This window comes from Xenopus laevis, chromosome 3L (assembly GCF_017654675.1).
Source record: "Xenopus laevis strain J_2021 chromosome 3L, Xenopus_laevis_v10.1, whole genome shotgun sequence".
Lineage (NCBI taxonomy): Eukaryota > Metazoa > Chordata > Amphibia > Anura > Pipidae > Xenopus > Xenopus laevis.
Genome location: NC_054375.1, coordinates 94,989,315 through 95,006,260, shown reverse-complemented (window position 1 = coordinate 95,006,260; position 16,946 = coordinate 94,989,315). Strand labels below are relative to the sequence as shown.

General features: G+C 42.6%; 1 protein-coding gene across 10 annotated transcripts in view; it reads left to right on the top strand.

The window, feature by feature from the left end:
- Positions 1–16,946, top strand: part of sbf1.L (SET binding factor 1 L homeolog) — an 81,821-nt gene that overhangs the window by 41,078 nt on the left and 23,797 nt on the right. For 8 of the 10 annotated variants that reach the window (XM_041586620.1, XM_041586621.1, XM_018252821.2 and 5 more), the window contains 13 exons: positions 5,035–5,148; positions 5,406–5,483; positions 5,946–6,059; positions 6,237–6,365; positions 7,202–7,294; positions 8,489–8,693; positions 9,280–9,389; positions 12,805–12,954; positions 13,383–13,451; positions 13,717–13,872; positions 14,135–14,391; positions 14,830–15,002; positions 16,577–16,650. In XM_041586620.1, coding sequence (XP_041442554.1) covers positions 5,035–5,148; positions 5,406–5,483; positions 5,946–6,059; positions 6,237–6,365; positions 7,202–7,294; positions 8,489–8,693; positions 9,280–9,389; positions 12,805–12,954; positions 13,383–13,451; positions 13,717–13,872; positions 14,135–14,391; positions 14,830–15,002; positions 16,577–16,650 — 1,722 coding nt within the window. The remainder of the gene's footprint in view (positions 1–5,034; positions 5,149–5,405; positions 5,484–5,945; positions 6,060–6,236; positions 6,366–7,201; positions 7,295–8,488; positions 8,694–9,279; positions 9,390–12,804; positions 12,955–13,382; positions 13,452–13,716; positions 13,873–14,134; positions 14,392–14,829; positions 15,003–16,576; positions 16,651–16,946) is intronic. The other 2 variants (XM_041586623.1, XM_041586626.1) reach the window with 1 other exon arrangement.

Sequence of the window (16,946 nt, the reverse complement as noted above, 5' to 3'; positions counted from 1 at the left end):
TTCATCCCTGCCGCCTGACTCCGAGGAGGATCCGGCTCTGTCTGATGGTGAACTATCTCACAGTTCCGACCCAGAGTAAGGGGAATCCCCCCAAACTCTCCTCCGAGGCCATTGATTCCCTCATTTCAGTATTGGAGCCCCTTCACTTAAAGGAGCCTGAACCTAGTTGCAGTACCTCCTTGTTTAAGCGCCACAGCAGGTCCTCACATTCCTTTCCTCTCTCATGCTCAACTCGAGCAAATTATACAACAGGAATGGTTCAAGCCAGAGGGATGTTTCCAGGCTAACCGCAGTTTTTCTCAAACTATATCCTTTTCCACAGGAACTAACGGAAAAGTGGACCTCCCCACCTTCAGTGGACGCGCCTGTCTCTCGACTATCTAAGGGCACTGCTTTACCAGTTCCTGATGCAGCCTCCTTCAAGTACTCCATGGACAAGAAGCTTGAGGGCATTCTAAGTTCCCTCTTCTCTGCTTCAGGTACCTCCCTTCGGCCTGTTCTAGACTCGGCTTGGGTAAGTAGAGCCGTCCAAACTTGGTCGGACGCCTTATGCCGAGCGATTGCCACAAGGGTCCCCCATGAAGAACTCGCTCATTTGGCCTCGCAAATCAAGGAGGCTTACTACCTATGTGAAGCCTCCCTCGATGCGCTACAGGTGATTAGCAGAACTTCAGCCGACTTGACTTGTCGGTATCGGTTCGCAGATCTCTCTGGATGAAACAGCGGACTTGTCTTCAAAAAAGTCTCACACGACACTCCACCACCTGCAGAGGACGCTTCAGTGGAAGGTCCAGGCCATCCTGGCAGTCCCGCAAGTCCACGTCTGCATTACTCACCCCTTCTTCCCTTCAGCGACTCAGCCGTAGGGGGGGAGACTTTGCAGGTTTGCCGACTCCTGGAAGAATCTGACTCAAGACGCCTGGGTACACAAGGTCGTGAGTCAGGGCTACCACCTAGAATTCGCTTCTCTCCCGCCCCGCCGGTTCTTCATGTCCAGATATCCTCAGGGGCATCAAAAGGATCAGGCGCTGCACGACGCGATCGGCAAGCTTATCCGTTCAGAGGTCATCATCCCTTTTCCGACTGAGGAGAGATTCCGAGGCTATTACTCAAACTTGTTTGTAGTTCCCAAGAAGGATGGATCTGTTCGGCCAATCCTGGACCTCAAGGAACTCTATACTTTCATTCGACCGCGAAGGTTCAAGTTGGAATCCCTCAGGTCTGTCATCGCGGCCCCAATTTTCTGTCCCCATCAGAGATTCTTGCGATTTGCCTTCCAAAATCGCCACTTCCAACTCACAGACCTTCCCCTTGGCCTGAACTCGGCCCCTCGTGTCTTTACCAAGATCATGTCGGTGGCCACTGCTCTAATCCGCACCAGGGGGATCTCCATAACTCCTTATCTGGACGATCTCCTGATCAAGGCACCTTAATTTGCAGTGGCCCAGCAGGCGTTGCACTTCACCATGGTTCGATTACAGGAGTTTGGTTGGTTCATCAACCTGGACAAGTCCTCGTTAACCCCAAGCCAATCCATGGTCTTCCTCTGGATGCAGTTCAACACCCAGACACAAACTCTCCCAGTGACAAGGTCCAGCATTTGCGGACCCTCGTGCGGTCTCTCCTCTCGAAGTCCCACACCGCGAGATTCTACATGAAGGTGTTGGGAGTCATGGTTTCGATGATAGAATCAGTTCCCTTCACCCAACGTCACCTCAGGGAGCTTCAGTGGAATATTCTTGCAGCCTGGAGGCACAAATCCCTTCTCCTGGAATTTCGTTTATCCCGCATGACTCGAGTCTCTCTTCTCTGGTTGATGCAAACCAGTCACCTGACCAGGGGCAGACCCCTAGGGGGATCCACAATGGTGACTGCTCACCACAGATGCAAGCCTCTCCGGTTGGGGAGCAGTGCAGAGGGTCGTCAGCGCAGGGTTGCTGGTCTCTATCGGAACAATGTCTTCACATCAACCTTCTTGAGATACAGGCAATCCGACTCGCCTGTCAGCCATCTTCATTCCAGGTCTCTTAAACTGGGAAGCAGATTATCTCAGCAGACATCCCTAGATCCTTGCAAATGGCCTGTAAAGGACAACATCTTCCACAAGATCACTCAAAGATGGGGGACGCCAGAGGTTGATCACAATCGTAAAGTTCCTCTCTACTTTGCAAGGTCCAGGGACCCTCTGGCGGCAGACGCCCTCACCTCTCCCTGGGACTTCCATCTTGCGTTCATTCCAAGAAAGATCAAGAAACTTCAGAGAGAACTCATACTCTCATCCTCATAGCTCCAACATGGCCCCGTAGATCCTGGGTCTAGGATCTAGTACATCTCTCAGTAAAGGAACCTTGGCCTCTCATCCTGGACCTTCTCTCTCAGGGTCCAATCCTTCACCACTGTCCTGCCATCAATTTGATGGCGTGGCTACTGAAACTGCGATCCTAAGACGGAAGGGGTTCTCTGACACTGTCATTCTACCATGCGTGCAGCCCGCAAACCGGTCTCCGCCAAGACGTACCATTGGGTCTGGTTCACTTTCCATTGGTGGTGCCAATGTAATGGTTTCAATTCACTGAAGTTTTCCACTCCACTCCTTCTGGCCTTATACAGGAGGGACTGTCCCTGCACATGTCCCTCGGATGACTGAAATCTCAGTTTTCGGCACTTCCATCCTGTTCCAAAGACCTCTCGCCTTCTTCCCAGATGTTAGGATTTTTCTTCAGGGAATGGCCCACATAAAGCGCCCGGTACTTTCACCGGTGCCAAATTGGGACTTAACCCTAGTCCTACGTGCCCTGCAACACGCTCCCTTTAAACCCATGGATTTTATTCCACTTCAGTGGCTCACATGGAAAACAGTTTTTTCTGCTGGCTATTGCCTCAGCACGGAGAGTATCTGAGATCTCTGCCCAATCCTGTAGGTCTCCTCTGTTGACCTTCCACAACGACAGGGCAGTACTTCATACTTCTCCCTCTTTTCTTCCCAAGGTGGTTTCCACTTTCCACCTCAACCAGGAAATTACGATTCCTACCTTCTGCCCATCCCTTTCCAATGCGAAGGAAGCAGCACTGCACACCCTCGACCCCGTTAGGGCCCTCAAGTTTTACCTGCACCGGGTCGAGGACATCCGTCTATCGGACTCCTTGTCCTTAGACCACCATATCCTGATGGATACAGCAGGCCATCCAGAGATCCTATTCATCACTGGGTCAGGTTCCCCCAGATCAATCAGGGCACATTCCGCCAGAGGGCTTTTCGAAAATAAGCCTCAGCGGAACAAGGCTGCAACGTGGACTTCAATCCATACTTTTGCCAAATTTTACCAGTTTGGCACCTTGTGGCATCTGACACCCACTATGGCAGGAAGGTACTTCAGGCTGCAGTGGCTGGTTCCACGTAGGCCTCTACTTCCCGCCCTAGATTCAGGGGACAGCTTTGGTACGTCCCCACTGTCCCTGTGTCCCCCAAGCAGACCTAGAGAAAAGGAGATTTTGTGTACTCACCGTTAAATCTCTTTCTCTTCAGTCGCTTGGGGGACACAGGGCTTCCCTCCCTGAATAGAGGTCTTCTCTTGGCTTCAGACTGTTCTTCTTGTAATTAGTTATCAGATTTTCTGTTGCTTATTGATAACCTCCTGTTTCTCCTTTGGTACGAACTGAGTGTCTCTGCCTACAGAGGAGGGGTATAGCAGGAGGAGGAGGGGTCAAGTTTCTATTTTTTTATTGTGTCCTGCCTCCTAGTGGTTCCAGCTATACCCACTGTCCCTGTGTCCCCCAAGCGACTGAAGAGAAAGAGATTTAACGGTGAGTACACAAAATCTCCTTTTTGTTCTCTCTTTTTTTTATTTTTAATAAACTGATCCATATTTTCTGTCAAGCATCATTATCTCTGTTTTGACCATTGGCTGTTGTCACAAAACCATTACAGTTTACTTTCCATTGTGCTTTCTGTGTTTTGCTTCTTGCTTTGGTTTCACAGAAGTCTTTTTGTACATTAAAGCAACAGTAACACCACAAAATTTGTGTTTTAAATTATTTAAAATATACCATTTCTTTGCACTGGTAAACTGATGTGTTTGCTTTAGAAAGACTACTATAGTTTATATAAACAAGCTGCTATGTAGACCTGGAGGCAGCCATTCCAGGCACAGGTTACATAGCAGATAACATATACACTCTGTAGAATTCTATTGTATTATATTACATTGCTTCTCTTTTATTTGCTAAGTGTACCTTTTCTTTTTTTTCACTTCTCGACCCCTGTGTTGTCCCTCTCCCAGACCAGAGAGACATTTGTATTTGGTAGCAGTAGATATAATTTCTCTGATCAATATTTTATTTATGTAATCCACTGTTTGCTATAAAACTTTACAAAGACTCCTCTTCTAGGTATAGGCTCTTCCTTGATCACACATTCTCTATTTAGATGGCAATTTTCTTGAGCTGAAAAATGTTTTAAAGGAGAAGGAAAGTCATTAACCACTTGGGGGTGCCAAAAGTTAGGCCCCCCCAAGTGAATATATTTACTTACCTGAAAACCCAGGCCGTTGCTCCTCTTAAACAGAAAACTGCACCGGCCTGGGGTTATTTGAGCGAGCACCACGGAGCTCTTCTTTTCCTGCTTCTTCTTTCTTCAAATTTGACGGGGCAGACACATGCGCAGTAGAATGAAAAAGCCAATTTTTTTTAGTTAAAGTTCAGCTTTTCACTCTAATGCACATGCGCAGCCAGGAGAAGACAGAAGAAGCCGGAAGAGAAGCGTTCCGTGATGCTCGCTGGAATAACCCCAGCCGGTGCCGTTTTTTGCTGATAGGAGCACCGGCCCGGGGTTTCAGGTAAGTCAATACATTCACTTGGGGTGCCTAACATTTGGCACCCTCTAGTGGTTAATGACTTTCCTTCCCCTTTAAGTTTGTTGCATGGTTAGCTAGGCATTTTTTTGTTACTTGCTTCAGCTGTCTCTCTGCATTTAGGATAATGTAATCCTTTCTCTGTGATTGAGATTAAATCTGTCATATTCCATTACCTCTCCAGCTTGATGTGGTTATTGCAGATTTAGATGGTGGCACTGTTACAATCCCAGAGTGTGTTCAAATCCCTTTTTTGCCTGAGCCATTGCTACATCACACACAGGAGGCAATCTCACTGGTAAGTTTGACCCTTTATTGTCCGTATATATATTTCCTCTCAATATATTATTATCATTGCCACCTGATGACTTTCTGATATTGGCATCTTGAAAACTATATGCATTCTTTGAACCTACAGCCATTTCGTTCCACAGCACCCTGGTATATGGCTCTCATTAAATTGTATTTCTTATGTTTCTTCTCAGTCTTTGCATTTTTCCTTATTTTTGTTTCTCTAACTATTTACTTCAAGTTAAATTTATTTTTTGCTTTTAGGTTCTAGATCCCTCTTTAGTAATTGCAGATCTGGCGTTTCCACCATCTTCCATTACTGCATCTACTCTCAGAATGCAGGTAATGCCTTGCAGACAATTATTATCTAACACTAGGCTAGCTAACACTAATTTTGGTTTCTGAATACGAGATCCACATACTATCATGGTGTGTGTAAATGTAAAATATAAAATGATAAAAGGAAAAAGTTTAATTTAGGAATGGGAGTTCCATATAACGTTTATATCTTGCAATATAAAATAAATGTGTCCATACTATATATATATGTTTGATGGATATAAGTAGTAAATAGGGTATCATTTTATTTGTTTAAAAAATTATTTTTTCCGAACATTAATGCTGGCAAAAATGTTATCCTATCATTCATTAATGGTTGTCATATGTACAATCATCATATCATATATGTGTTTCTAATTCTAATTATTATTTCAACTTGTTTTTCTAATAATAATTTTTATTTAGGTCTAACTCTGACTGAGTGAGGTGTGTGTTTATTTGAGGTATTCTTATTCTCTATTGCAGGATATGGAAATACGTGCTTCATTTCTGCGTCTCTTTGCTCAGATCTTTCAGGGATATCGTTGTTGTCTGCAACTAATAAGGGTTCATCCTGAGCCTGTTATTCGTTTCCACAAGGTAAATCTTTGTTTCACTTTTCTTGTGTGGTATAATGTCACGCTTCTCAGACCTACCTCTTTCATCTAAATCATATCACAAGTGTCTGTCAGTAACAGTCATTATGAGTACATCACTAATTATTTTTCCTTTTTCATGGGTACCTTCACTGCTTTTCCTAATCTTATTTGCAAATAGGCCTCTTTCCTTGGTCAACGTGGTTTGGTGGAGGATGATTTTCTGACTAAAGTCTTAGAAGGAATGGCCTTTGCTGGGTTTGTCACAGAACGTGGTGCACCATACCGAGCACTTGACCTATTTGATGAGGTATATGCTTTTTTGCTTTTATGTAATACATTTTCATTTCACAGGTTACTTTTATAACATGATCTAAAAGGACCGTTCAGGTCAAACAAAATTGCATTGACAATATTTGTAACTTTAATGGAAATGGCACACAGCGTCCATTTCCCAGGAAAAAATGCAACAGTCAAAACATTACGGAACCCTTCCTGCATATAGCTGAAAATGTTTCATGATAACGTTGTGTACATCTGCATTATCTTGTGGTGCTAACTCCCTGTGTCCCTTAGGCAGCCTTAGATTACCCTTCTTAACAGTCTGCCTGTGCCAAGGTATTTCAGTTAGTGTGTCATTGCTCTAAAAGCCTTGCTGCCCTAATGTAGTATGTTACTGGTCATGTCCTTGTTACAGGCTGCCAGCAATAGCAGTTTCTAGGCCATGGCAAATTTCACACACACAGCATTTTATGTTATTATTGATCAAAAACTTGGAGAACTGGCACAGATCCTTTACATGTGCCAAAAGCTACATGATGTGGTGCCAGTAATATACACTAGGCCCCAGTTTGAGGTGCTGTGTTTTTCCAAATATTTTTTTCTAAAAGAAAAAAATATGATGACACTACTGTTAGCTAATGGTAGGCTAATGTCACACTACTGTTAGCCTTCCATTACACCAGGTAATAAAATTCAATTATACCGAGTACCATATTTCTTAGGGCAGTTTTTCATATTGCAATAACCCACAAGAACTTTTTTATATTCTAATTGTTTTTTTATCTCCAGCATATTGGTTGTGATGCTTTTTAAACCTTTTTTCCATTCTGCTTCCTTATTGCCCCTCCATTCTTTCCTCCAAAGCTTGTTGCATATGAAGTGAAAAAACTGCAGTACGAGGGCAGTCAGAGCATAATGAAACATGTACGGGAGTTGGCAGAGAAGCTCTATAGAAATGTAAGTGATTTGGTGTTGAAGACTCTATATCGGACACTCTTGTGTGGCATGTTTAAATTGTTAGCTATGGTACCACTAATGTGTAGGCTGTTCTTAAGTCCAATGGCACATTGCACGAATCCCATAATGTTTCACAACAAAACTCAGAATAGCTCCTTACATTGTTTTCAGTGAGAATTGCTTGGATCTGCGATAACACCTACAGTTCCACACAATTGTCACTAAAAACAGAAGGAAGCGATTTAGAGTGCTTTGTCACTTGCTTCGTCACATGTTGTGTGGTGTTGTCTTGAGAGTCCCAAGAGTTATTGTCATCATAATAGATTGGGCCAAACAGTTAATTCATATCTTTTGCACGTTTCATAGTTGTGTCTTTATAATATCTAGAGTTATTTAAGTGAAATGGGTTAAACTGTGAAAACAGTTTGAAAACTATCAGTGGTTTGTATAAACCAATGGTTATTTTTCACCAGTGTTGAGTCTCATTTTGGGTACTAACATGACAGATTTATGAAAAATTTTAAGTTACTTTATAGATAAGTCTGTTCTCCAATTTTTATATGGTCAATAGTTGTGTCACAATAGCCCTTGTGAAGTGGACACTTTCTGGACATGTTTTTTCATAGTGTGATATACCATGCATGCTCTAGTTCTTAACGTGCAGATTTAAATTCTGGTGCATGTTTAAATGAGATAAAAAATGTTGTAGTGTGGCGCTTTTTTTACCCCAGAATTCCCGACTTTTATACAGACTATTGTTAGTTCCATTGATGCTGTGCATGTTTGTTTACTCGTTGAAGTGCACACAACCCAAGGGATTGCACACATTACAGTTATTTTATTTCTATAAAAAAAAGTCTTGAGAGGACCAAGAGTCATTTTTATCATAATATATTGACCAGTTAATCTATCTTTTGCACATTGTAGTGTTTTAACTCTGTAATATCTGGAGGTTTTTTTTTTGTAACAAGCATATATAAGGTTACATAGGTTAATATCATTGGTTCATTAATTTTTCTTCAGTTTTGTGCCTTATCTTAGTACTAACATAACAGATAAATGAAAATTTTAAGTTATAGCAAGTCTGTTTTCCACACTTCATTGTTGATTATGTGTCAAAAGCATTATAGCTACTGTATTTAAAAAAAAAAAAAAAATACTACGCATCATACCTATTTGTCTTATCCTCTTCAGGAGAATCCTTATCCTGCTGTCAGTATGCACAAAGTGCAACGTCCAGCAGAGGGCAGCTACATGCGGCCCCAGCACAAACCTTTCCCATTGCTTGATGAAAGCAATGTGCAGTGGATCCTAGACCAGGCTGCAGCCAAGATGCAGCATGCTCCTCCAACAGTTCGAGTAGAGAAGAAGTGCATGGTACCCCCTGGGCCACCAATTGGTACGACTTATACTTTCACTGATTTGTGTAAGATTGTGTCTTAAAGGAATAGTTCAGTATGAAAATAAAAAATGGGTAAATAGATAGGCTGTGCAAAATAAAAAATGTTTCTAATATAGTTAGTTAGCCAAAAATTTAATATATAAAGGCTGGAGTGAACAGATGTCTAATAAAACAGCCAGAATCCAACTTCCTGCTTTTCAGCTCTCTAACTCTGAGTTAGTCAGCGACTTGAAGGGGGGCCACATGGTACAGATATGACCCATTTGGCCCCCCCTCAAGTCTCTCATTGGTTACTGCCTGGTAGCCAGGGTAACCAGTCAGTGTAAACCAAGAGAGCTGAAAAGCAGGAAGTAGTGTTCTGACTGACTTGTTATACAACAAATCACTCCAGCCTTTATACATTGCATTTTTGGCTAACTATATTAGAAACATTTTTTTATTTTGCACAGCCTATCTATGTACTCAGTTTTTTTTTTTTCACTGAACAATTACTTTAAATTGTGTTTACTACATACATTTTGTTTTGTGCAGCATTATGTTTTCATTTATACTTTTCTCTTTTCCATTTCATCTTGCATGGCAGCTGCAATTGAGCGTAATGGCACAGCACAAGCTAACAGCAACCGGCGGCTTGAAGTTGTACGGAACTGCATTTCCTACATATTTGAGAACAATATGTTAGAAGCCAAAAAGGTAAAAAAGTTACAATGCCTGATTACATTGCCTGAAACATGCAAGTCATGTTTTTTGGAGTTATAGAACCTGTAATGTATCTATATTCTGTCTAAGAAAACTTATCATTGCAATGCACAAATGCTGAATAATCAAAGTCTGGTACAAGCTGGACTACACACGAGCAATGAACTGGGACATTTATATATAGTGAGCTACAGAAATAGACCCCCTGTGATTTAATGTTATCTTTAATTACCCAAGCTCACTGCAGCAAAATCTGGAAGGTGCTAGATAGCTGTTATTTTAGATCTGATTTGATAAGTAATGTCTGTGCTGTAGTTGCATTGCTGCCAGAATGCTAGAATTGCAAATGGTGCATTACATGGCTAAATATAACTTATCGACTACAGAGAAACAGATTTAACAGTGAGTATCAAAAAATCTTGTTTTCTCTGTCGTCTCAAGGGGGACACAGGGGACGAATGGGGACTTAACAAAGCAGCCCCAAAACAGCAGGGTGGGAGCAAGGAATAATACCAGTTAATGCACCACTGAGTGCAGCACCTTACGGCCAGAAGAGGCCTCGGCTGAAGAGAATTTGTCTAGACTGTAGAATTTCGTGAATGTATGCAGGAGGCTCCCACTTATCTCATAGAATGAGCTCAAAGAGCCTCTGGTGGTGGTTTTCCTTTGGATATGTAGGCCTGCCTGATGGTCTCCTTTAACCATTGAGCTATCGAAGACTTAGAGACTGCCATGCCTCCTCGAGCACCAGTAGGTAGTACGAACAGAGTCTGAGAATGCCTGAAGGATTTGGATCCTCCAGGTTGTGAAGTCTGCGTTGTTAGGATCTGGACACAACGATGGTACCACAATTTCTTGATTTATGTTAAAAGATACCACTTTTGGAAGAAATGATTGCACTGGAATACTAGAAATGAAGGATCACAGGATAAGGCACCAATTTCCGATACCCGTCTCACTGATGAAATTGCCACCAGAAACACCACGTTACAGGTTAGCCATTCGTCTAAAATTTTCCCTAAAGGATCAAAGGGAGGGTCCAAAAGAGCTTCCAGAATGATGTTGAGGTCCCATCCTAGAGTTGGTGACCGAAACGGAGGAGCAATATGAGCTACTCCTTGAAGGAATGTACGGACCGTGTAATCCATGGCTAGTCCTGACTGGAGCAGTATTGACAGTGCTGAAACCTGAATCTTCAGGGAACTAAGCTGAAGACTTAACTGCAGGCCTCGCTGGAGAAAGGATAGTACCCTTGGAATGTTGCAGTCCAGGAAGGAGGCGGCTTCTGTTGACGGTGATTTCTGTCACCTATAGTTCTAGAATGTTAATTGGAAGTTTGGACTCCCTGGCAGACAATAGACCCTGAACTGATAGATTGTTCCATGTTGTGCCCCAACCCTGTAGACTTGCGTCTGTCATTATCACTTTCCAATCCGGCATCAGTGGATTGACCTGCTGAGAGGTAGTTCAGCCTGAACTCCCTTGTCGAGCGTAGAAGTTTGATTCTGTGCAGTAGTGGTGCTCCATTCCGTGCTTTTAAGATGTTGGCTTGGAGCGGGCGTAGGTGTATCTGCGCAAATGGTACCGCCTCGATAGAGGAAACATCAATCCCAGTACTTTCATTGTCAGGTGGATTTTGGGTCTTTGGGTGTGTAGCAAGAGGTCAGTCTGCCCCCTTATCCACTCCTGCTTGTCTAGAGGTAAACTCACCCACTGTGTGAGGGTGTTGTACTTGAGACCTAGGAAAATCATCTGGTGACTGGGATGAAGATTGGACTTATCCTAATTGATGGTCCAGCCAAAGTCTTGTAGTAGAATGATTGCCCTCCAGAGATCCCCTTCACTCTTTTCTCTCGTCCTGGCCTTCAATAGAAGATTGTCTAGGTAGAGTGTCACGGAAATTCCCTGGAGCCTTATGGTTGCTGCTGCCATGGCCATGAGCTTGTTGAAGACCCTGGGGGCTGATGATATACTGAAGAGGAGCACCACAAACTGGTAGTGGAGATTCTTGAAGGCAAATCTCAGTAAACAGTGGTGAGCTGGCCAGATTAGTACGTGGAGGTATGCATCCTTGATATCCATCAGTAATTCTCCCTGTTCCATCCCTCTAATTACCGATCGCAGGGTCTCCATTTTGAATTGTACCGACCGGGTGTACTTGTGAAATTTCATGTCCAGTACTGCTCTGAATGAGCCGTCCTTCTAAGAACAGATTGGAGTAGAAACCTGAGAATGTCTCTGATGGGGGCACTGCGATCATTTGTTCCATTTTGTGGATGCAGTCCAGAAAGGCTTGTGTCTGGCAGGACTGGTCGGAAGTCTAGACATGATTAACTTTCTGGGAGGGTAGGAAATGAAGTTCAGGTGGTAGTTTTCGGCGAGGATTTCACTGACCCAGGTATCTGACGAGTGTCTGTTCCAGAACTCCCTCAACTTCAGCAGCCTGCCCCCTATATGGGCTGCTGTAATCCGGAAGGGGCCTTGTCGGCTGAGGGCTTGTTATGCAACTTGATCTTCCATGTTGGACGACCCTTGTCGGCTGGTTTTGAGTGAAAGCTGGAGTGTTGCGGGTGGCTGTATCGTCATGAAAATCGACCAGACTGGCCTCGAAGAAATTTTCCTCGCCTGGATGATGTAGAGCATCTATTCTTTGATTGAGGAAGAAATGTGCTTTTTTTTCCCCCTGTGGCCTGGGAGATAATCTTCTTCAGCCATAACATTCGGCCTTGGCCTCATCCTCAGTCTCCTCCTCTGCCCCTGAGGAAGCCTTGATGGAGGAAGCTCCCCCTTCAAGTGTGATACGTCAGAGGGAGTGTGGGTGCCAGTGTGCCCTTTGGCCGTGTCTGATCTCTTCATTTTTCCACCAGGCTTTTGACCAAGCTTGGCCATCGCTCTGCCCAAATTATCTGCTATAGAAAGCAGACTCTGTAGAGAAGCTAAGTACTGAGTTTAACTGCCAAAGGGGAGCTGGGGCCTCTGTAGAGGAGCAGGCGACACTGTACTGTTGAGCGCCATCCCCGGGGCAGATAATCTGGTACGGAGGGGGGCAGGGTCCCGGCTGCACGTCCCACACCAGGGCCTGCCCCCCTCCAGTTACGTTACTGAGTGTCGGGTTATGCCAGAGTACCTTACACTTGATTCTAAGTGTCCTGCCTCCAAGAGGGTGGAGCTTAACCTCATTTGTTCCATGTGTCCCCCTTGAAACTAAATGGTGCTTTGTTTAACTCCTGTATAGTACTTTAAATCTTTACTGGTTTTAAACTAACCATGGAATGTAAGAGCAGAAACTACCTAATCCGAGAACATTGCTGGTATTATGTATGGTAAGGCATATTGCTTCACGAGCAACAGATCAAAGTCAAAAGCATTGAATGAATTGTTGAAATGTCTACAATTTCTTCTCATACAGTTACATCCAGCTGTACTCCGTGCTTTGAAGGGTAGGGCCACTAGGTTGTGTCTGACGCAAGAGCTCAATCTTCATGTGCAACAAAACCGTGCTGTGTTGGATCATCAGCAGTTTGACTTTGTCATTCGTCTAATGAACTGCTGTTTACAGGTAAGAGTGTATGTAGGGTGGATCAGGACAAGGAGTTTTGTAATAAAGTTGACAGAAAATACGGGGTAGATATCCAGATGTGGTGTAAACTATTGTAATAGCATTTTCCTACTTATGTGCTAAAGGCTAGAGTTACTAATGATTTTCATACTACAATGTTACAATACATTTTAAAAATGGAAAATAGAGCCCCCTTTGTTTTACATAAATTCATTCAGTGGTAAAAAATGGTGCCTAAATACTAACCTGAACTTTCAGAAATAAAACCATAATAGTGTTTTTAGTGCTTTCATCTTTAAACCTTCAAACTCTGCCTTAAATGATTGCCTGATCTGTCTTCCCATTGTATTTTGAAATTGGCTTTCCTTTAATTAGCCTTTTCACCTTTTCCTTCCCTCCTCTTTCTTTGACTCTTCTTTGCCTTTTAGGATTGCACCCCTTTGGATGAACATGCTATAGCTGCTGCACTCTTGCCACTGGTCACAGCATTCTGCAGGGTGAGTTTGTATATACAGGGTCAGCTTTGTCATAATTGTTTACTGTACCCCTCTAACCACGTATCTTTAATTATTTTACTACCTTTTCCACTACTTTCCCTATCCATCTCCAATCAGCCATGTCCAGTCTGAAGCCTGGTTGGTGTTAACACTATTACTCTACATCCCACTGTGCTTTTCTTCCAAATTTCTGTGTCCTATTTTATATTTATTTTTGCCTTATCACCTTTGCTAGCTCACTGCTTGAAATACTTTTTTTTTTTAGAAACTGAGCTCTGGGATCACACAGTTTGCATACAGCTGTGTACAGGAACACCTGGTGTGGACCAACATGCAGTTCTGGGAGGCTATGTTCTATGGGGATGTCCAGAACCATATACAAGCCCTGTATTCCTCCCCAGAAGATACCACACCCAACCCGGTAACCTATACAAAATAAGACAAACCATACAAGCTTTTATAAAAAGTTTCCATGTATCAATTAATCACATTTTGTCATATTCCTGTATGAAGATTTTTGCATTAAATTATTATAAAGAAAGGGAGTGCTCCAAATGTAATATTACATGTAAAATAGTTACATTCATAGAAGTAAAAGTAGTCATTTTAAACAGCTTGTACATGAACATGAAGGGGTCAAATAGTAATTCTATTTCTGGCAATGTATTCTTCTCCATTGGTAGGATGAGTTTGAGGAGGAAGAGCGATCTGCACTTGAGCTGGCAGCTGATCAATGTCGTCTGTGGCCAACTCTTCCCAGGGAAAAGCAGCTGGAACTCATCCAGAAAGAAGAAAGTACTGTATTTAGCCAAGCAATCCACTATGCGAACCGTATGAGCTACTTGCTCTTACCTCTTGATACCTCAAAGAACCGTATGCTGCGGGGTGGAGCTGGTTTTGGGGACACAGAAAGTGTGACTAATAGTTTCATCACCAATAGGTGAGTGTGTTGCAGCTGCCACCATAAGCATTTTGTCACAGTATTTGTTTGGTGATTCTAGTAGCTCCTTCTAATTAGGGATGGACTGAATCCACTATGTGGGATTTGGCCGAATCCTTTGGGAAAGATTCAGCCAAATACTGAATCCGAATTTGCATATGCAAATTAGGGTCAGGAAAGGAAAAAATTCTACTTTTGTCACGAACAGTCATGTGATTTCCCTACCCGCCCCTAATTTACATATGCAAATTTGGTTCGGCCAGGCACAAGGAATCTGAATCCTGCTGAAAATGTCCGAATCCCGAACGAAATCCTGGATTCGGTGCATCCCTACTTCTAATAGTGTTGCCGTCAGTCTTATTTCTGATTACCTTAAAATAAAATGTAGCAATTACATGTAAGATTACATCCAGCTGTCTGTTCTTTCCTTTTGCTCAGTATGGCTGGTAGCATGGCTGAAAGTGCAGATACAGAGAGTGGATTTGAAGATTCAGAGAGTTCCGATGTGGCTCATTGTGTTGTACGATTCATCACACGCTTTGTTGATAAAGTATGTACAGAGAGTGGAGTGACATCAGATCATCTGAAGAACCTGCACACTATGATTCCAGGTAAAACATTGCGTCACTGAATCATAAGCAATTATAGATATAGACTTTGTAATTGTTCACAGTCTTTATGGGAAATCCTGAAATTACATAGGGGCCTATTTTGTTCATTAAGCTACTAAATGCCCTCCTCTTTAAACAAAACAAGGATGTCCATATGTCCCAATGTATTCAAGCTGGCCCTCTATGCTAAAATCATTATACACTCACTTTAACCTGATTCATTAATAATTCTACTACTTCATTATATATTAGGTTAAAGGTCAAATCTCCTAAAAGGTTGCCCTTTTTATTGACCACCAGGATAATCTGACTGCGTCTGGGAATGATGGAAGCAACATCTTTGTTTAATTTAGCGAATGGCTGCAGTTTTGTGCACATTCATTTTGGGAGTGCAGAACGTGTTTATTAATTTTAACAACCTTTTTCCCCCAACATTTGTAAAATGGAGTAAAGCTCACTGTAACTCCCCCCCCCCCGATCCTGCATAGTTTCCTTCAATCTCAACCCTATTTAAGTGGCAGTATAGGGGAGGGGAGACATTCGTATTTTCATAGGGATTGATAGGGTACAAGAGTTGCTTCATTAGCAACCATAAAATAGGCATCAAACCATATTTTTTCTTTTTTGCTAGTTTTTGCTTACTGAACAAGGTAATATTAGTATATCAGTATTTTGAGTAATTATATTGTATAAATCTTTAGTAAAGGGAAATGAAAAGCCTCTGTGACAAATGTCCCAACGTATGTGTACCCATAGCATGTACAGAACTGCCCAGCAGTGTTGGCTACCAATTTAGCTGTGTCACTTTTGTTCCCAAAATCTATCTTGGTGATCAGCAAGCAGTGCATGCCGCATGCTCACTGGAAGCCAAACTGTGATCTTGGGATACAGCACAAGGTATATGGTCAAAGATGGATGGTGTGGTTCAATAATGTGTGGATGTGCAATGGGCTACAGTTAAGTTAGTTAGGGCAACTGATGTGGTGGTGGACCTGGCACTAAAAGTAAAAATTAGCCTGGGGGTTTTACTTCCTCTAACACAAGAGGATAACAGTGGTGTAACTAGATGTTAGTGGGCCCCAAAGCAAATTAATTTTAAGGCCACAAGCATATCCAGATGTCTTGTTTTACCAATATATGTTGAAATTGCTCTTTATTTGGGACTCATGGACCCCCTATACCTCCTGCAACCATAGGGTCTGCTTTCCCTGTAGTTACTCCCCTGGAGATAACACCTAGTAAAGGTTAAATTAACGTAAATATCAGGTGATGATGCATGTGTTCTTCCATATTGGCCTTCAATATAGGCAGGAAATCTGTTATATGGAAGGCAGAATCACTAGTACAAGGCTGACAGGTTTAGGAAGAGTTTTAAGTCAGTTTCTCAAAAAAAACATTTTTAAATGTTGAGCAAAAGACAAAATCTGAAAAGCATCTGTTTAAAAGACAAATTTACAGAAGGGGAGATGGAGGTTTGTTAATGTGGCAGGAAATACGACACATCTATCTCTACTTATATTTTGTTTCAATATTACCACTTTTGTAAATCCACTTCTTTGTCTCTCTCTCTGTAGATATTGTTCAAATGCATATAGAGACTCTGGAAGCAGTGCATCGGGAAAGCAAAAGACTGCCTCCTATACAAAAGGTAGGAATGTATCTTCTACTAGTCAGCCCCTTCATTTTGTTTATCCCTCTGTGTCAATGCTGATTTCTGTAGAGTGCAGTCCACCCAGTAATTGGTCCAGCTAAATGCAGTGAACTGCCTCATTTATCAAAACTGGGATAATTTGCCCATTGGCGACCATTGCATTCATTGTTCTACCTGCAGCTGTTTGAAAAAAAGCTAAGAACTGATTGGTTGCTATGGTTTACTGCCCGCAGGCAAATGTGTATAAACGGGTTTCCATTGTAGAATCTGGGAAACCTGACCCCCCCCCCCAA